The sequence below is a fragment of the Mauremys mutica genome, chromosome 11 (genome assembly GCF_020497125.1).
Source record: "Mauremys mutica isolate MM-2020 ecotype Southern chromosome 11, ASM2049712v1, whole genome shotgun sequence".
In the NCBI taxonomy this organism is placed as follows: Eukaryota; Metazoa; Chordata; order Testudines; family Geoemydidae; genus Mauremys; species Mauremys mutica.
Window position 1 is genome coordinate 31,643,884 of NC_059082.1, and position 21,080 is coordinate 31,664,963.

The window sequence follows — 21,080 nt, forward strand, 5'->3', positions numbered from 1 at the left end:
GTTGGTTTTATTTTGTATTCATTTTTTCCTTTGCTTTTCTTTATTTTCTGATCCTAGTCACAAATGCTATGCCAATTGACTTGAGGCCAAGGAATTTCTCAGATTTTACCAATGAACCCTACGTCATAGACTTGGTTTTGCCTTAACATTCTGATAGCAGTGCCACTGGTTCCTGTCACCAAGAAAAAGGGGAAACTACACCTAGCTATGAGATTGTGCCTCTAATCCACCCTTTCCAATCAGAATTTACATGGACTCTGTATGCCTAAGGATAGAGCCACAGCCCCATCATGAAACTGTCTAAAATGACTACTCCCATCTACCACCAGACCAGAAAGGGAGCACTATTTTCTTATTTTTCCATTCTCTTGTCTTCTTTTTGCTGGTCGGTATGTGTTTATGCAAACTGATTTGACAAAACTTAAAAAGCCTGAATGCTCTATATGAAACATAATTACCATTCCCTCATTAAGAAACAAAGCTGTTTTTTTAACTTGTAAATTTTTCCTGCACACTTATTAAGTAGTATGATTACTGAGAAGTTAGATCTGAGACCATTAAAAAGAATCATAAGCTACAAAGATAGCGGTGTGGTGCAAAAGAAACACCTAAGTAATTTTATAACAATGACAACAGAAAGCACATATTATTTGACTAATAATTCATAGTGTTACAGGGAATCAATGTATAAGCATAAGTATGCATAAATAGGGAAAGACTATTTGGACAATTAGGATTTTCAAATTCTCTTATCTGTGTACCTCTGGAAAAGTAACTATAAAAATCACAAACCCTGTGAACAAAAACATACTGTACCTTCAGCAGTGATCATTTTAACAGAAACTGGTATTTCCCACTGTTCCTTATAGTTTAGTCCATGATTATTCAACAAAGTAAATAATGACTGACTATTTAAAACTATTTGTGGACAATATTTTAAAGCAAGTTTTTCAGCATTTGGATCCAAGCTAATGTCCTGAAACACATTAATAAAAAAAAAAAGAAATTAACAGTGACATTTTAAACATTAACTTCTTTTGCTTGTTAATTTCAATATCCAGGATTTTTTTAAATTACTGAAAAAAAAATATTTGAAAACAAATATTCAAATACAACATCAGTGTTCAAGTTCAGAATCAAAGAAACTTTAAGGCAAGACCCAAAAAGTGTTCTCTGAATCCTATACATACATCTTGTAGTACAAAAAATTATCAGGAAAAAAGGGAACAAAGAAAATCAATAAACAGCTGCATGATGCTTAAAAAAATAAAAATAAAAAACCCAAACAAAAACAAACAAAAAACCCCCACACATTTCTCTCTCTCTCTCTCATACAAACACACAATTAGTACTTTGAGTCAGTTAAATAAAAAAAAATACAAGCATATAACACAACACATTGAAGAGTCAATTTCAACTAATGGAGCATCACTACTTCTTGTTCATTAGACTATCATAGGATGCTCTTGTATCCTCAACATTTAGAAAAATATCAACACCTCATGGGCCCAGAAATAGCATTAACAGTTCCCACACACAAAAAAAGCATGGTGAAGTTAAATATGCAGGCACACACCAGTGATCTGAGTAAATATTACCTTTCAAGAATGTTAAACACATAATCCAAATATGATAAACGCAAGAAATATAGAATTAAGATTATGAAACTTGCCAGGAATTATGCTTGTGGATCTACACAAGCATGAAGAACTTGGAAGCATGGGGTGATGAGATGATGAGAGCTGGAAAGATCAGAAATGGCAATGTGGGGAACTCAAGAGCAGTTCAGGACAGTACAAGAATGTGGGGGAGAAGGAGGAACCACCAGCTATTTCTTCCCTTCTTTCAAGGTTCTTGCCAGTGAACGATATGTAGTTCACAGTAGCCGGACTACCCTTTGATGAACCACGGGACATGTTAATGGTTTCTTCCTGACTTCTCCTCTTGCACCATTGAGACATTTCCAAGCCCTAACCCTCCAAAATCTCTGGGTCTCTTGAATGGCCAATGCACAACCTGTGAACATAGCTCCTATATTAGTGTACAACAAGTTATGTAGAATAATTATTATTTTTTTTTTTTTAAAGAGCCACATCACACGGCATCTGTGATAGGAGACAACTGCTTCTTATCACTTTGTTTATGTAAGGATACTAGCAATAATTTAAGATATCTTTTCAGGAAATAATCTAGCATATAGCCTAATAAACTGTTTAACTCAAAGACTGAGCTCACATTCTGTGACAAATAAATTCCCCTGAGAAAAAAAATCCTTTGTAAACTAATTTTTTTTGTATAATCAAACTCTTTTTATTACATATATATTGATATTTTAACACAAAAAAATAAGTTTTAATTAATACAAAAATAGATCCTTAACCAGAGTACTGCAAACAATAGCTCTACCTAAATTCATTAGAGGTTATAGATAGCCGACATGTTGGCTATCTAAGGGCCTCATCCAATGTCTACTGAAATGAATGGAATTTACTGCAGTGAGCATCGGATCAGTCTGTTAGTGCTATTTCAAACTTTAAAAATAGTAGGATGATTGTTGTAACAGAAACGCTACATTGATCTCTAAAAAGAATGATATGAATTACATTATTAAATACATTATAACAACAATAGTTACTCACATCGTGCAGAGCAGAAGCTTTCTGTTCTGGAGTTGCAACAGATGCTGCAGTTTTATAATCTACAGATAGCTGTAGTTGCGTATGCATGGCAGGTGACAATACTTTAACAAATCTTGTCTTTCCCTTGAATAAAATAAAGCAGTATCAGACATCTATTGGCATCAGTGTTGGGATTTTATATTAGATTTTTTTAGGATGAAAATATTGTTTATATAAATTCCCTCTAAAAATGTATGATTCTCCTATTTTAGAAATATTCATATAGAACGGCTACCTTCCAGTCTCCAAGATAATGTACTTATTACCTAAGCCAGAGGTGGGCAAACTACGGCCCGCAGGGCCATCCTGCCCAGCCCCTGAGCTCCTGGCCAGCCCCGGCCCCTCCCCTGCTGTCTCCTTTCCCCCGCAGCCTCAGCTCCCTGTGCTGGCAGTGTGGCTGGCTCCGGCTGGGCGGCGTGGCTCAGGGGCAGATTTGCCAATGAACACAGGGTGCCCTGGCACAGGCCCCCCAACAACAGGGGGACCCAGGGCTGGGCACTTGGGCAGCTCAGCACTGGCACAAACCCCGCGGAGGGGAGGGGCCGCACTGCGGGGGCAGGGGAGCAGGCGGGCGGTGAGGGTGGCGGGAGCACGGGGAACGCGGACGGAGGACTCAGGAGGAGCACCGGGAGGCCGCTGCACTTTGAAGGGGAAACCGCCGCTTCTCTCCAGCTGTGTGGCTGCCCCTGCTCCTCCTGAGTCCTCTGCCCATGTTCGCAGGCCACATTACAAAAGGGGCTGGGGGTGGAGGGCAGAGTGGAGTCCCAGGGGGGCAGTTAGGGGCAGGGGGTCCCAGGAGGGGGCGGTCAGGGGACAAGGAGCAGGGGGGTTGGATGAGTCGGAGGTTCTGAGGGGGGCAGTCAGGGGGTGAGAAGTGGGAGGGGGCAAATAGGTGGCAGGGGGCAGGCTGTTTGAGGAGGTACAGCCTTCCCTACCGGGCCCTCCATACCGTTTCGCAACCACAATGTGGCCCCTGGGCCAAAAAGTTTGCCCACCCCTGACCTAAGCAATGTGTCTTGCAAGTTGTAACCTATAGTCCAAGCATGGAAGAGTGATCTCAATCAATGTAGCATTACATAATGTAATGCATGTTTAATTCAAGTTATCAGAAAATTTTATGAGAGAGAGAGAGAGAGAGATGTTACCAATGCAAGTAGATTTTTCTCCAGCTTCAAGGTCAACTCTGGGCTAAATTTGCCTCCCATGATACCGGTGATTTCATGGAGAATGTAAAATTCAGGGTACTTCTTCACATGTCCAATACAAGCACTTAGAAATTGCTAAAGAAAGAAAAAAAAAAGAAAAAAGGATGTTACATAGCCCATGTATCAATACCATAACAGTTTCATAAAAATTAGAATGCTGCTGTGAAAGTTACATCTACCTATATTTTCAGCTATGAGAAAGAACATTTATTTAATCCATTTCTGCGAATGGATTTGTTAAAAATATTTCTTTATTCTTCTTTAGAATTCAGTTTAACAGATTGTGACAAAAAGAAAAAGGAAAAAATGAGGTTGGTAGGAGGCTACTTGTTGTTTTTCTTAAAGCACTGCCACAGAAAGGAGATGGGTAGGTGCTCAAATAACAATGTGATGGAGGAAACAGTAGATAAGAACCTAGAGAGAGAGAGGGAATATCTTGTGGTTAAGAGACAGGAATGGAAGTTGCAAGATGTAGATTTATTCTTGGATCTGTCACTGAGTCACTGTGTGATCCTTGGCAAATCACTGGGTCCAGATTTTTAAAAATTGGTCTTCAAAAATATCCACAAATTGTGGGCACAAATGCAATTAAGGTCACCTGGAAGTCTAAGTATTGGATTATGCCCACAAATCAGGTACTGAAACTATTAAATCACCTTAACTGCAGTTACCTATTTGCAGCTACAAAAACAGGAGTTTGTATAAGGATCACATTTTCAGGCTGGTCTTAGATTTCGCAGGCCTCAGTTTCTTCAACTGTAAAATGCGCGAGACTACATTATACCATCATATCGGTCTTTATAAAGGTAGCAGAAAATAAGCTGCTACCAGATAATGGGACATGATTCTCTGCATGGGGCATGTGTGAAAAAAAGCTTTGCGATTGCTGAAAGTAGATAATGAAGCCATTATAATGATAAAACATGGAAACATGCCAAACTTGGAAGAATTACATTCCAAAATTCGGAAGGAACTAGTAAGGGAATATGAACGCCTTTGGCTAAGTTATACGTTGGTTTTAAGACTAGAGGCAGTATTAAAAGAACTAATTTGGTTTTCCATATTTAGTAAGGGATCAAGGGAGGATAGAGAAAAATTAAACATCTGCAGGCCTAGTTCCCTAGAGGAAAGATATTGGAAACATCTATAAGTGTGAAAATTATTAAAGGCAGAGAACAGTATGGGTTTATTTAAGAAAGGATTGTTCAGAATACTGATCTAGACAATCTAAATTAATCAATTGGCAGAATGGAGTAGAAGAAAGTATATTCTGTAATTTATCATAAAAGCGTTTGGTACCTTACCACATTATAGATTACTCTGATCCAGAAATCTCAGAAGTATTGTAGAACCAAAGACTACTGGTACAGATGAAATGTTTTAGGAAAATGAAACAGGTCTTGATAATAAAAATGGGGTGGAGAAACTCATTCAGTTATTATTTGTATTGTGGTAGCACCTACATGCCCCAGTCATGTACCAGGGCCTCAGAATGCTAGGCACTGTACAAACACAAAACAAAAAAGTATAGAATACAAGTGTGCTTAATGGTTTGGTTTTTGGGGGTTTTTTGGCTGTTGTTTTTCCACTGCATAAAATACCATGAGTTTATAATTTCAAAAGTGGCTAAAAGTTCCTATGATCTTGTTTTGGAGGTTCTGCAGAGGATGAGGCAGGAATAAACAAAAGCAGGAAACAGATTAAGGTGCTCCTCCTATCTCCTACACATTTTCCCCAATTTTAAAATCCTTTAAAAATAAATCCAATGTGGTTTTTTTCTTCTTTGACAAGCCAGCTAAGTCACCTGTGGGTATCTGAGATCCACAGGTAACATTTGTTGTTCTGTTATACTGGAATTAGCACAGAGAAGGAAAAGCTCTCAGAAAACTTTTGGAGTTTTGGGTAGAATGCAAATAAATATTTATTACTACTAATACAATAAGTCTATGGAGCTGTAATAATCACTGTTGATACAGTATATATGACAGCAAAAGGGGTACTTAAAAGTATCATTTTTATTCAGATACCAATCTGTAAATACATATTTAGGCCTATCAGTTTGCACTGAACTAGTTAAGTCTTTCTCTCAGCAAATAAGCAACTTTCTTTGTAGGCTCAGCCTTCTAGTTGGACTCTGAAACACCGTTAATCATTCTTTTTTCATGGTATCTATTTTATGTAGGCTTCAGGTGAAAGATGCAAGGGTAAAGAGTAGGGGAATGTCCCCTGTGGAAACACATTCATTTGCACATGAACCCTGGATGCGGAGACAAATTACACTCGTTTCACATCATGTACTCAGGGACCTTAGCAATTCATTACTTGCACCTACTAAAAATTATTCCATTCTCTGTCCACAATTGCTGCTTCAAAGATGACTGGAGGCAAGTAATTTTGTTAAATATAAATCACAGAGTAAAAGACATGGAGGAATGAAGCTACATTTTGTGACCAGCTGTAGGGTCCCCTGTTTAAAAAAAAAAAAAAAATGGACACAAACTGCAACAATAGACAATATATAACAAGGTATATAACAAATGAAGGCTAATCTCAATTTTAAACAAATCCATGTTTTTATTCCTTATTGTTTCTTTTGTGAAACAAAGCTATAATGTAGATCGGGATTCTAATCATTGTGTCTACGCAAACTATTTCTCAACTACAGAACAAATCTGTCTTGTGTACTAGAAACTGCAAAACAAGAAAATTTTAAGGTGAAATAAGATCAGCCTCATTCAATTTAGTTGAAGTAACTACTCACTAACAAATATTATAATTATTATTATGTATGGACTGAGACAGTGCTCTGTGCTATAAAACAGAAAGTAAAACATTTTCCATCTGGAAAAGTTTACCATTCTAACACAATAGGCTATTTCATGTCAAGGTAAGTCACTACCAGAAATATACACCATTATCAAAATATTTTATTTTATAGTACTTTCTCCACTTCATCTCTAATAAACAACAACTTTTAATTAAAATTTATATTTGCCAATTTCATATTCAGCCCCCCCATTTTGCTCCCACTGCAAATTAGTGCAGGAATAAGGCAGAAATTCAGCTCTTGCCCTTCATATTCTTATGATGCTCTTATTTTTGCCATTCACTATTTGACAGTTCTAAAGGAATACGTACCACTGTAACAGAAAATACCTGGGAAACTAACAGAGGGCTGCGTTCACCCTAGTTCACTATGACATATGACATCAGATAGGTAACACTGCCTTTACTTTTCTATGATAGTGATTTTGAGTGAGTCCAAGGAGGTATAGCAAGGTCTTATCTCATACTCCGGAGGGAATTCCGTGCCAAAAAAACTAAAATTCTGTGCACAATATTTTAAAGTTCTGCAAATTTTATTTGTCAATAAATAAATGTGGCTCCAGCATGGCAGTAGGGAGCACAGGCCACTGGCTGCATTGAGGTGGGAAGATCACCCTGAAGCTCCCACCTCTCCCTGTACAGGGACTCGGCAGTGAGGCTGCACTTGACCCTGACACAGTGCAAGGGCTGGGCCTGCCCCAGAAACACTGTGGGGCCCTGTGCAGCTGTGCCAGACACACCAGGTGTGGCTGGGCAGGCTCAGCCGAACAGGATCCAAGTGTGGAGGGGCTTAGTGTGGGGGGATCCAGGTGTGGAGCGAGAGGTTTCTGTGTGGGGCAATCTGGGTACGGGAGGCTCAGTGGGAGATCTGGATGCACAGGGGCTCGGTGGGGGGGGGAGGAGGGGGGAGAGGCGAGTTCCGGGTGCAGGGGCAATGGGGCTCTTCAGGGGATTCACGTGATGGCGATTGGGGCTCAGGATGGGGGTCTGGGTGAGGGGAGATGGGGCTTGGCAGGTGTGTGTGTGTGTGGGGGGGATCCGGGTGCAGCTGGCTGGGGGGCTTATCAGAGAGGGGTCCCCAGGTTTAGGGAGGTAGGGCTTGTTAGGGTGAGAGTTTGATGGGCCTGCTTAACAGGGGAGCCCCAGCTGCTGCCAAAGGGACACTGCATGCTTCATTGATGGCAAACTACACTTCTTTATTTATATTCAATTACCTCAGTTTACTGAATTTATACTGTGCATGTCTGATCATCCCTGGCTAGTATGTTATCTCCTCCCCTCCCCAATATTTTCATCTATTTATTCAATGAATGAACGGATACACAAACATTTCTGTTACCTCAGTATAAAGCAGTGCATCCTCAGAGATGGTATCATAATCCTGAACACAACTCTTGGCTGCATTTTGTGCAAACTTCAAAAATTCTGCAATTTCATTGTTCAGAAATTCTTTCATTTGCTGTAACAAGAAAGGAGACCAAAAAAAAAAGTCCCATTTTGAAGATAGCAAGAAAAAACAAAAAATAACCGCCCCATAACTTAACTGTAATTGTAAATGTAAATGTAAACCATTATTATAAAGGATGGATTTACACATCTCACTGCATATTTACAAAGCATCCAGTAGGTTATTTACATCACACAAGAAGTGACATGTCTAGAAAGGCAATGCAAGTATCTCGGTGAAGAACTGAAGACATTATGGCCCAGATCTCTCTAGATATTCTACACTGGTAGATCCTTGTACACCTCCACTGAAGTCAACACAAAAGAAGCTTACAGGATTGGAGCCTATTTCCTTAAGAAAAGAAGCTTCCTCCCTGCAACAAATATTATTAGTTTAACCAAGGAGAGTGAAGCATGGACACTGTCAGAGCAATTTGACATGAGCCCTGTCTACATTAGCACTTACACTGCTACTAACAATAGCACACTAGCCCTGTTGCTGGAAAAAATGGGTACTCATTTTTCTAATGTAGATATATCCATTGTCACAACATAAGAGAATGGAATTGCCATAAACAAGGAATCGCAGGACCATCTATGTAACAGATCAATAGCCACAGCCAATGAATCCGTTAATGCCACTTACAGGACTCAAACCTAATGATGCATCCATCCAGCATGAAAAGGAAATACAGTAGCTCATTGTCTAAAACATTTTTGCTAAGAACTAAAAGAGTGAATATTTGTGCATTTCTACTCCAGTGAGTAGACTACTTGCTATGTCAAGTACTGAAGGTCAACATGAAGGTCTCCAATGGTGTTAATGAGTGAGTCTTGGATGCAGCCTAAAATATAATCAGCATACAGAATCATAGAAATGTGGGGTTGGAAGGAGCCTTGAGAGGCAGGACCAAGAACACCTAGACCACTGCGGTGGGGTGTCTCTAACCTGAAAAACCTCCAATGATGGGCATTCCAATGATGGGGATTCCACCTCCCTTGGAAGTGCTTAACTATCTTTATGGTTAGAATGTTTTTCCTGGTCTCTAACCTAAATCCCCCTTGCTACAGATTAAACCCATCATTTCTTGTCCTACCTTCAGTGGACAAGGAGAACAATTGACCACCATCCTCTTTATAACAGTCCTTAACATATTTGAAGACTTATGAGGCCTGGAGCCAGGCTGGAACTCCTTCGCGTCCTCCCCCCAGCCCTCTGCCAGCATTGCTTTGCCTGAGGTCCTGTAGCTCCCTCAGCCAACCAGATGCACCATCCACGCTCCTCCAGCTCTAGCAAGGAATTGATCTTGCTCTGGCCCTGCAGCTCTTCTTATACTAGATTTCTGGGCCCTGATTGGCTGCTTCTCACACAGCTGCTCTAAGCAGCTTGAGGGACCTCTCTACTTCCTTTTCTGAGGCGGGATGTGACGGGGCCGCCGGACCTAATCCACCCGTCACAGAAGGACAGAGCCATCATGATGTTTCTAACTTCTAATACAGTTAAAACATTTGTCCATGACATTATGAAATTCTACATGTGTGTCCTCCGCTTAGTACTTATTTTACAGTCAATTCATCACTTTAATTCTTCTATAACTACCAGCATAGCAACTGACTTAGGGACAGGAAAGCAGGAGGCGTCAAGGCAACTATTCAACTATATTTTTAGAGTAACGTGACATCAACTATCCTAAAAAAGCCTCAGTAAAACAACAATGTACATGTTTAGTTACCTTTAAAAAAATACAAATGTCATTGTTGGGGAGATAAAACATGTTGGAATTGGAAATGTTTAAGGACTTATAATTATTACAATTAAATTTTTATCTACAAATGATTTTTAGAAAATTTTCCTTGGATTATTACAGCAAGGAATATTAGGAGAAAAGACAATTTTAACACTTACCAAATACTGGGAATATTCTCTTTGATGTGTTGAAATAAATTGGTAGGATAAAGGGTTTTTTGAAAACTTAGTCATTAGATATAAATATGTTTTCTGCTCCTTCTCAGTTAGACTAGAGACATAAGGATAGGGGATTCTGGGCTCTGGAAAAGGATTATCATCAGCTGCAGGTTTAACTTCCTCCTCAGCTGGAGCTGCAGCCTGTGTGTTAAATGTTTTCGCATCTTCTACAGAGTTTACTGATGCCTCTACATTTTCTTCTTTATGTCTGAAAGAAAAGTAGCACGTGAAAAAACTTACAATTTACACTTTTCACATGAAGACTTGTATTTTGCCCAATGATTGGAAATCTTAGTCTTCCGTGACCGTCAACATCAATTTTCTCAAATATATCATAATTAAAGCTACATTTTATTCATGGGTACTTTTAGTAAAAGTCGAGGACAGGTCATGGGCAGTAAACAAAAATTCATGGCCCCTGACCTCTCCATGACTGTTACTAAAAATACCAGTGAATAAAATATGCGGGGGGATGGTGCCCGGGGACCCCACGGGTGCTGAGGGAGAGAGGCCTGGCTGCATGCAGGGGGAGGAGGGGATGGGCAGCGGCGTACAGCCCAAGACCCCCCCATTGGTGCTGGGGAGGAGGGGAGAGGGTGGGTGGCCCAGAACCCCTGCTGGTGCTGGCGGGGCCAGCAGGCTCCCTATTTGGCTCCATGCCCTCCTCCCCAGCAGCAGCAGAGTTTGGGTGTGGGAGGGGGGGAAGCGGGCTCTGGGCGGCGCTTACCCAGGGGCACTCTGGGAACCATGGCCAATGGAAGCTGCAGGGGTGGTGCCTGCAGGCGGAGCTGCCTGGCCACACCTCCACCTAGCAGGTGAGCGAGTGGGATGTTACCCAGAGCCCAGCTCACCCCTTCCCGTGCCTCAACCTCCTGTCCCCTCCCACACCCAAACCTTGCTGCTGGGATGGGGGTGGGGGCTCAGTGGCCCAAGACTGCCCCAGCAGCGATCAGCGAACCTGGCACAGAAGCTGCCCCTGAGCCAGGCGAACTAACCACTGCAGAAGACACAGAATCTGTGACTTCCATAACCTTGGTGACAAACTCACAGGCTTAATCATAATTAATAGAACAATGGTGTTATAACACCATACCCCCATCTGTATTTTATTATTCTGTGCTTTATTTAGACAGTCAAATCCTAGGACTGATGGGAGTTTCACCACTGACTTCAAAAGAAGAAAAATTTGGTCATTATTTGTACTGGATCAACTCCACTTTTCCAGTAAACATCATGCATAATAACTTGTTACACTGGATTTCTAGATGAGCCAATCACAAAACACAGGTCCTTTTTGTTCTGGAAAGGACTTCACTATGAATGAAGCCTCATTTCCTCATCTGCTGTCTGCTACTTATGTGTACAATGTTGTTGTAGCCGTGTTGGTCACAGGTATTACAGACACAAGATGAATGAGGTAATATCATTTATTGGACCAACTTCTGTTAGTCAGAGAGACAAGCTCTCTAGCTTAGGCCATGTCTATACTACAAAATTATGTCGAATTAACTTACGTCGGCATATAGCCACCACAGCTATTAAACTGCTTGTGTTTTTGTAAGCTTAACTCCTTGTGTTGGCAGTTTGCATCCTCGCCAAGAGCATTTGTATCAATTGTACTGTCATTTTGGGGCATTGTGGGACAGCTCCTGAAGGCCCATAACAGTCTATGTAAGCAACTCAGTGTCTACACTGACACTGCATCAACCTACTTATAATCGACAGACACTATGGGCTTGTCTACACTGGCACGTTTTGTTGCAAAAAAACTGCCTTTTGGAGACAAAACAGCAATAGCTTACACACTGCAATGGGCCTTTTATCGAAAAAAAATGCTCCGTTTTGGTGACAAAAACCTTCACTCTTATAAGAGACTTTTGTCTTTCCCTCTCCCTTTATTGTCGACAAACAGCCTGTGTCGGGGGCGGCTCTAGAAATCAGGCTGCCCCAAGCAGCGCGGTGCGCCGCCCTTCCACGGTCCCGCGGCGGGTCCCTTTTTCCTGCGGCTCCGGTTGAGCTCCCGCAGGCATGCCTGCGGCAGGTCGACCGGAGCCCGGGACAAGCGGACCTGCCGCAGGCATGACTGCGGCGGGTGCCATGGTCTCGCGGCTCCGGTTGACCTGCTGCAGGCATGCCTGCGGGAGCTCAACCGGAGCCGCGGGAAGAGGGGACCCGCCGCAGTCATACCTGCGGCAGGTCCGCTCGTCCCGGGCTCCGGTCGACCTGCCGCAAGCCTGCGGCAGGTCGACCGGAGCCAAATGCCGCCCCCCCGGGAAAGGGCCGCCCCACGCGCCTGCTTGGCGCGCTGGGGTCTAGAGCCGCCCCTGGCCTGTGTAGACACCACACCTTTTTTTTCCTATTTTACTGGCTTCCAGAAAGTGTCCCACAATTCCCATGCTGCCACTCTGGTTATTGGTTTTAACTCTGCTGCCCTGCAGGCTACCCACCCCTCCCCCTTGCAAGCCCTGGGAATTTTAAATCTCATTTCCTGCTTGCTGGCTTCCCATGTGAGCTTTCCAGATAAGCATAGCTGGCTATCGCACCAAACGTGCTCCTGCTTGGACCAGCGCTGAGCTCTTGGATCTGATCAGTATATGGGTAGAGGAGTCTGTTCAGTCGCAGCTGTGATTGACCCGTAGGAATCGGGACACATATGGGCAAATTTCTCGAGGCTTGTGCAAAAAGGGCTATGATTGGGACACGCAATAATGCAGAGCGAAGATAAAGGAGCTGAGGCAGGCGTACCATAAGGCACAGGAGGCAAACCATTGCTCCGGTGGTGCACCTAAGACCTGCCGCTTCTATGGCCTGGTCTACACTAGGAGGTTATGTCGAATTTAGCAGCGTTAAATCGAATTAACCCTGCACCCATCCACACAACGAAGCTATTTAGTTCGACATACAGGTCTCTTTAGTTCGATTTCTGTACTATCCCACAGTGCACCACTCTGTTGACGCTCTGGACAGCAGTCCGAGCTCGGATGCTCTGACCAGCCACACAGGAAAAGCCCCATGAAAATTTGAATTCCTTTTCCTGTCTGGCCAGTTTGAATCTCATTTCCTGTTTGGACATCGTGGCGAGCTCAGCAGCACTGGCAACGATGCAGAGCTCTCCAGCAGAGGAGTCCATGCAATCTCAGAACAGAAAGAGGGCCCCAGCATGGACTGACCGGGAAGTCTTGGATCTGATCGGTGTGTGGGGCGATGAGTCTGTGCTTTCGGAGCTGCGCTCTAAAAAACGGAATGCGAAGATCTACGAGAAGATCTCCAAAGCCATGACAGAGAGAGGATACAGCTGGGATGCAACGCAGTGTCGCGTGAAAATCAAGGACCTGAGACAAGGCTACCAGAAGACCAAAGCGGCAAACGGACGCTCCGGATCCCAGCCCCAGACATGCCGTTTCCACGAGGCACTGCATTCCATTCTAGGTGCGGCCGCCACCACTACCCCACCACTGACCGTGGACTCTGACGGTGGGATAGTGTCGACGGCCGGTTCCTCGGAGATGTTCGCGGACGGGGAAGATGAGGAAGGAGATGAGGAGGACGAGGCAGTTGACAGCGCTTACAACGCTGATTTCCCCGACAGCCAGGATCTCTTCATTACCCTCACAGAGATCCCCTACCAACCCTCCCCAGCCGTTAATCCGGACCCTGAATCAGGGGAAGAATCAGTCGGTAAGTGCTTTAAACATGTAAACATTTATTTTTAACAGAACAGGAATATTAACTATGTGAAAAGAAGGTCAATATGTACGGGGATAGAACAGAAATCCTCATGGGAGATCTCCACGAAGCTCTCCTGGAGGTAATTGAAAAGCCTCTGCATGAGGTTCCTGGGGAGAGCGGCCTTATTGCGTCCTCCGCGGTAGCACACTTTTCCGCGCCAGGCTATCATCAGGTACTCGGGTATCATTGCCTCGACGAGCATGGCGGCATAGGGTCCTGGTTTTTGCTGGCTTTCACGCAGCATGCGGTCTTTATCTGTGTCACTGATCCTCATCAGGGTGATCTCGCTCATGGTGACCTGCTTTGAATTAGGGGAATGTTAGTATTGGGACTGCTTGCCTGTTCCTTTACATAACTGTAACCGGCGGTTTACAGCCACGCAGTGGAGGCGGGACAGGGGCAGCGTTCATGCTTTCTGGACTGCCGGCAGCAGGAACTGGCCAACGCTAGGAGCATTGCTTTGACCGTGAAAGGAGGGCACTGCTATAAATTAAGTTTTAAGCAGGCAAAAGTCTACGGCTTACCATGTCTGCCTGCTACACGAATTCTGCTGTCCTGCCCCGCTTGTCTGATCTCCACTGCAAGACCCCAGGCACTGAATGCGAAGGCCGAAAAGTCAACCTTGTCCTGAGTGCGCATGAGATAGGTGCTGTGCATGGTCTTGTTCACAGAGACAGACTAGACTATGTTAATTGTTCGCAAAAATGTATCTTTGTAAGGAATTCACTCCCTTTTTCCCATCACACAGCTGCGACTGTCTCCCGACCTACCCCAGCATCCCCCTCACAGAGGCTGGCGCAGATTAGGCGGCGAAAGAAAAGGACATGGGACGAGATGTTCTCAGAACTTGTGGGCTGCTCCCGAGCCGAGGCGGCCCAGCAGACCCAGTGGAGGGAGAACATGTCGCAGTACCAGCGCTCACACAGCGAACGGGAGGACAGGTGGCGGCAGGAAGACCAGCAGGTGACTCAAACGCTGCTTGGACTAATGAGGGAGCAAACGGACACGCTCCGGCGCCTTGTGGATGTTCTGCAGGAACGGAGGCAGGAGGACAGAGCCCCACTGCAGTCTATCTCTAACCGCCCTCCCCCGCCACAAAGTCCCATACCCCCCTCACCCAAAGTACCAAGAAGGAGGGGCGGCAGGGGCCGTGAAAACTGTCACTCCACATCTGCAGAGTGCTCAAGTACAAGAAGGCTCTCATTCCCAAAATTTTGATAAGTCCTTTCCTTCCCGCCTCACCCAAGCCCCCGTCCCAGTTTCATCCCCTAACTGTCTAGTTGATAATAAAAAATACTTTTCTGTTAATTACTGTTTCCGTCATGTTCTTTTAGAGGAGACTGTGTTTGAAGGGGGGGAAGGGGGTTGGTAATTGGACAGGACAGTCACCTTTACCAGGGTACAGACACGGGGGCAGGTTCAGCAGCAGGTCACACACACAGTGCAATCACTAGGCACCCTGGTCAGTCTGGGAGGTGGTTTTCATGTTCTGTGTGGGGGGAGCTATGTGACTTTGTGGCGGGGGAGGGCGGTTAGAGATCTTATGCAGCAGTCCTTATCCTGGATCACAGAGCCACGCAGCAGGGGATCTGTAACCGTCCTCCCCCGCCATAAAGTCACATAGCCACCACACACAGAGTCCCGAAAAGGAGGGGTGGCAGGCTCCATTGAAACAACCAGTCCGCCACTGCGGATCGCTCTAGGAGCAGGAGCCTGTCATTCCTCAAGTTTAGAAGCGGTCTTTACATCACTACACACCCTACCCACCACAGTCTGCGTCCCAGTTTCAACCCTTTACCGCGAAATCAGTAATAAAGAAAACAGTGTTAATTAACAAAGTTCCATGTATTTTATTTTTAAGCGTGTGTTGAAGGGGGAACGGGTATGTAACTGCAGAGGATAGTCAACATTAGCTGGGTAAAGAAACAGGGGCAGGTTCAGCTTCTCTGTAAACAAACTTAATAGTCACAGGTTACCCTGCTCCCTGAGGAACCTAGCTTTCAAAGCCTCCCGGATGCACAGCGCTTCCCGCTGGGCTCTTCTAATCGCACGGCTGTCTGGCTGGGCGTAATCAGCAGCCAGGCTATTTGCCTCAACCTCCCATCCCGCCATAAAGGTCTCCCCCTTGCTCTCACAGAGATTGTGGAGCACACAGCAAGCTGCAATAATAATGGGGATATTGGTTTCGCTGAGATCTGAGCGAGTCAGTAAGCTTCTCCATCTCCCCTTGAGACGTCCGAAAGCACACTCCACCACCATTCTGCACTTGCTCAGCCGGTAGTTGAAGAGTTCTTTGTCACTGTCCAGGGCGCCTGTATAGGGCTTCATGAGCCAGGGCATTAGCGGGTAGGCTGGGTCCCCGAGGATCACTATAGGCATCTCCACATCCCCAACAGTTATTTTGTGGTCCGGGAAGAAAATACCTTCCTGCAGGCGTCTAAACAGACCAGAGTTCCTGAAAACATGCGCGTCATGAACCTTGCCCGGCCATCCGACGTTGATGTTGGTAAAACATCCCCTATGGTCCACCAGTGCTTGCAGCACCATTGAAAAGTAGCCCTTTCGGTTAATATACTGGCTGGCCTGGTGGTCCGGTCCCAGGATAGGGATGTGAGTTCCATCTATAGCCCCACCGCAGTTTGGGAATCCCATCGCGGCGAAGCCATCTATGATGACCTGAATGTTTCCCAGGGTCACTACCTTTGAGAGCAGTAGCTCAACGATTGCGTTGGCTCCTTGCATCACAGCAACCCCCACGGTAGATTTGCCCACGCCAAAGTGGTTCGCTACTGACCGGTAGCTGTCTGGCGTTGCAAGTTTCCAGAGGGCTATGGCCACTCGCTTCTGCACAGTCAGGGCTGCTCGCATCCGGGTGTCCTTGCGCTTCAGGGCAGGGGACAGCAAGTCACACAGTTCAAGGAAAGTTCCCTTATGCATCCTAAAGTTTCGCAGCCACTGTGATTCATCCCAGACCTGCAGCACTATGCGGTCCCACCAGTCCGTGCTTGTTTCCCGGGCCCAGAATCGCCATTCCACAGCATGAACATGACCCATTGTCACCATGATGTCCACGGCGCGGGGTCCCGTGCTTTGTGAGAGGTCTGTACCACTCTCAGACTTCATGTCCTCACCGCGCTGCCGTAGCCTCCTCGCCCGATTTCTCAGCATCTGACTGTGAAAAAGGTGGACGATAAGGTGTGAGGAGTTGACAACGGCCATAACTGCAGCGATGATCGCAGCGGACTCCATACTCGCAGTGCTGTGGTGTCCGCGCTGTCACTCACCAGAAAAGTGCGCGAACTGATTGCCCGCCGGCGCTTTCAGTGAGGGAGGGCGGGAGTGATGGTTGAATGACGACAGTTACCCAAAACCACCCTCGACACATTTTTTCCCCCAGCAGGCATTAGGGGCTCGACCCAGAATTCCAATGGGCAGCGGGGACTGCGGGAACTGTGGGATAGCTGCCCACAGTGCACCGCTTCCAATGTCGACGCTTGCCCCGTTAGTGTGGACTCACAAAGTCGAATTACTGTCCTTAGTGTGGATACACACGTTCGACTTTGTAATATCGGTTCCACAAATTCGATTTAAGTAGAATCGAACTACTCTGGTAGTGTAGACATACCCTATAAGGAGCTGAATTGCCCATAGCTAGGGTGACCAGACAGCAAGTGTGAAAAACTGGGAAGGGGTGGGGGATAATAGGAGCCTATATAAGAAAAAGACCCAAAAATAGGGACTGTCCCTATAAAATCGGGACACCTGGTCACCCTACCGGTAGCCCCGTGGATACTTTGGAGGCAGCAGAAAGAGGGGGTAACCTGGAGGCTGAAATTCTGGATGAAGAAGTGAAGCTAGAAGAGGATGTGGAGCTCCCAGCAGGGTCGCCCGGTGGGGCAGGCAGCCAGGAACTTTTCTCCACTCCAGAAGTGCTCTATGTGCAGCAGGAAGCAGATGAGATGCCGGGTAAGTTGCTGTGACTTGTGTAGGGAATCGAAAAGTGGAAGGCAAGTAGCGTTTTATGCTATCTGGACACTGCCCTGTGTAGCTAATCTGCATGGCCAAGCAGGATGTTGATGGACATCGAGACCTGCAGCACGATGACACAGACCAGGGAACGCGAAGAGTGTTGGGAAGCCAATGCAGCATTTGTTAGGCAAGTGACAGAGCAGATGATAAAAATTATGGAGGATCAGACAGAGATGCTCAAGTCTTTGATACAGCTGCAGACTGAGCAGATCTGTGGTCGACCTCCACTGCAGCACGTGCACAATTCTTTGCCAACCCCACCCCCCTCTATGCCCACACATTCCTTTTCACTTTACAGCACTCTTGAGTTTCCCCATCACTCCACCCTCTCTCACAACTTGCATGATGATAGCTGGAGCTACACACAGTTGTGAGGTTTTACCTTTTTTAACAATAAATAAAAGCTAAGGTATTTAATGGTACAGAGTTTTTATTCTGTGTTCTACAAAAGAATACAGCAATCAATTCACTCTCAGGAACAGGCTTCTAAAGCATTTTGTTGCATGGATCTTGAGCCCCAAAATTGTACATGGATACACCAGGGAAGCAACTCCAAAGCAGATGTGTTAGTGCCCCATTGTCAAAGTGATTCCTTGAAGCCTCTATGATATTAATAGCAGCCCTGTGGGCTCCTCTGACAACCCTAGCGTCTGGCTACTCAAACGGTGCAGCCAAGCACTCTGCCTCAGTGCTTCACACCTGAGCAAACATTTCACCCTTAGATTCACACAGATTATGCAAAGTGCAGCACACGGCTATGACCATGGGAATATTATCCTCTGTAAGGTCTAGCCTGCCATTTAAACACCTCCAGCGAGCTTTCAAATGGCCAAAGGTACATTTGATTACCATGGGGCACCTGCTTAGTCTGTTGTTAAAACGCTCCTTGCTGCTGTCCAGGTGCCCTGTGTAAGGTTTCATGAGCCAGGGCTGTAAGGGGTAAGTCGGGTCTCCCAGGATTACTACAGGCATTTCCACACCCCCCACTGTGACCTTGTTGTCTGGAAAGAAAGTCTCTGCCTGCAGCTTTCTGTACAGGCCAATGCTCCTGAAGGTGCATGTGTCATGCACCTTTCCAGACCAGTCTGCATTTATGTCCATGAAACCCCCGTGGTGATCCACAAGCACCTGCAACACCATGGAGAAGTATCCCTTCCTATTGATGTATTCAGAGGCAAGGTGGTCTGGCGGTAAAATTGGAACGTGTGTGCCATCAATCGCCCTGCTAGAGTTAGGGAAACCCATCACTGCAAAGCCATTCGCTATTTCATGTACATTTTCCCAGAGTCACAGTCCTCCACAGCAGGATGTAATTTACTGCCCTGGACACTTGGGAGTAATACAGCCCCAACAGTGGACTTCCCCACTCCAAATTGATTTGCAACTGACCCGTAGCAGTCTGGATTCACCACACTTCTCTATTGAAAGGGCAGCTCTCATTCTGGTGTTCTTGCGCTGCAGGTCGAGGGCCAGCTCAGCACATAGCTCCATGAAGGTTGCTGTACGCATCCTAAAGTTCTGTACCCATTGGTCGTCATCCCACACCTGCATGACAATGCGATCCTACCAATCAGTGCTTGTTTCCCTAGCCCCAAAAGCAACGGTCTACTGTATGCAGCTGCTCTGTGAATGCCAAAAGCACTGATAAGTTGCTGCTGTCCACATCACACTCAAGTTCCTGCGAGTCATCCTCTCTCAGTAACTTTGTGAGTAACTCTGCTGCCATACGCAATGTCCTCACAACAGTTACCAGTGCATAGGAGAAAAGTGCGGGATCCATCCTCTCTCACCGCAGATGCTGGCACACACTACAAAGACTGACTGTTGGAAAAACGGTGCGAAAGGAAAGCCAGAACGACACGAAAGGAAGCCAGAAACCACTGGAGGGCTGGGACACAAAGCGGTGCATGACGGCACATTTTGCACGTGCCAGGATGCGCCGCGCTCCACTTCCGCCTTCCCACACCACCTAGTGACAGATGGTGTCACCAGGCACTGTGGGATACATATCCACAGTGCATTGCTCATGCTGTCAACAATGGTGCCCCAAATGTGGACACAATCTGTTGACAGAGGGAGCAAATGTAGACTCACTTTGGCGACTTTGTTTTTGTCAATTTTTTCATGTTGGCATTAGTTTCATCGACAAAACTTGTCAGCGTAGATAAGCCCTATGTTGCTCCGGGAGACGGTGTTATTAAGTCGACGCAGAGTGGCACTTATGCCAGTGGGACCCAAATTTAAGTGAAGACACTTCCTCAGCTAGGTTGATGCAAGGCATAAGTAATTAACACCTATTTCAAAAGACCATTCAAAGTGAAGTGGCTCGTTAAAACCTCTCTCGCCATAGGAGAAAAAAAAAAGCTGAGGGGAGGGGAGATTAGTAGGTTATAGATTGTTATAAGCCATAAATCCAGTGTCTCTAATCACTCCATGATTATTAGTGTCTAGAAACATTATAAATGTAAGCCCCCAGGTTTGTCTTTTAAGGTGTTGTGCAGGCTGCCTCTGAGGATGCAAACTGACAGATATATAGAGTGATCACTTTGTGAAAAGCATTCACCCACAGGTGATACGATGTTTTTGTCTTTTATCCTTTTTCTGTGCGAGTTCATTCAAGAGCGTGGTGATTGTCTTGTTTCACGCACATAACTGTTACTGGGACATTTAGTGCACTGAATGAGGTACACCACATATTATAGGCATATGTAGGACCCATAGATCTTGAAAGGTATGTTGTGAGAGGCGCTGATTATCTACAGTAGTGATACTCAGACCGAGGCTCAGGAGCTGCAAGTGGCTCTTTAATGTGTCTCCTGTGGCTCTTTGCATCAGATATTAAAATACTGATTTAATTATTAACCAATCTAAGTTATTAACCAATTGTAGAATACTTTGTCAGTCATTTTACTGTGAGAATTATAGATATAATAGTGAATGAAACAATGAATTCACACTACTTTGTCTCTTTTGGGTAATATTGACTGCTAATTTGGCTCCTGAACCACAGAGGTCTGAGTATCATTGGTCTACATGTTTTGCATCTGTTGTTCTGGCAGGGTCTGATGCCACTTTGAGTCTGTTACTTATGTTTGTTAAACTGCATGTCAACAACTTATAATCAATTAGGCCTCACTTACTCCTGAACCAAAGTTATGATAGTAAAAGAGAAGTACTCGACACTGAAGCCTCTTTTAAAAT

The 21,080-nt window shown here is 45.1% G+C and overlaps 1 protein-coding gene across 5 annotated transcripts in view; it reads right to left on the bottom strand.

Annotated features, from left to right (window-relative positions):
• The window catches only part of ICE2 (interactor of little elongation complex ELL subunit 2), a 79,593-nt gene that overhangs the window by 48,639 nt on the left and 9,874 nt on the right, over positions 1-21,080 (bottom strand). For all 5 annotated transcript variants that reach the window (XM_044979351.1, XR_006572391.1, XR_006572390.1 and 2 more), the window contains exons 3-7: positions 10,062-10,329; positions 8,049-8,168; positions 3,824-3,958; positions 2,640-2,762; positions 817-976 (exon numbers count right to left, since the gene is read on the bottom strand). In XM_044979351.1, the coding sequence (XP_044835286.1) occupies positions 817-976; positions 2,640-2,762; positions 3,824-3,958; positions 8,049-8,168; positions 10,062-10,329 (806 nt within the window). The remainder of the gene's footprint in view (positions 1-816; positions 977-2,639; positions 2,763-3,823; positions 3,959-8,048; positions 8,169-10,061; positions 10,330-21,080) is intronic.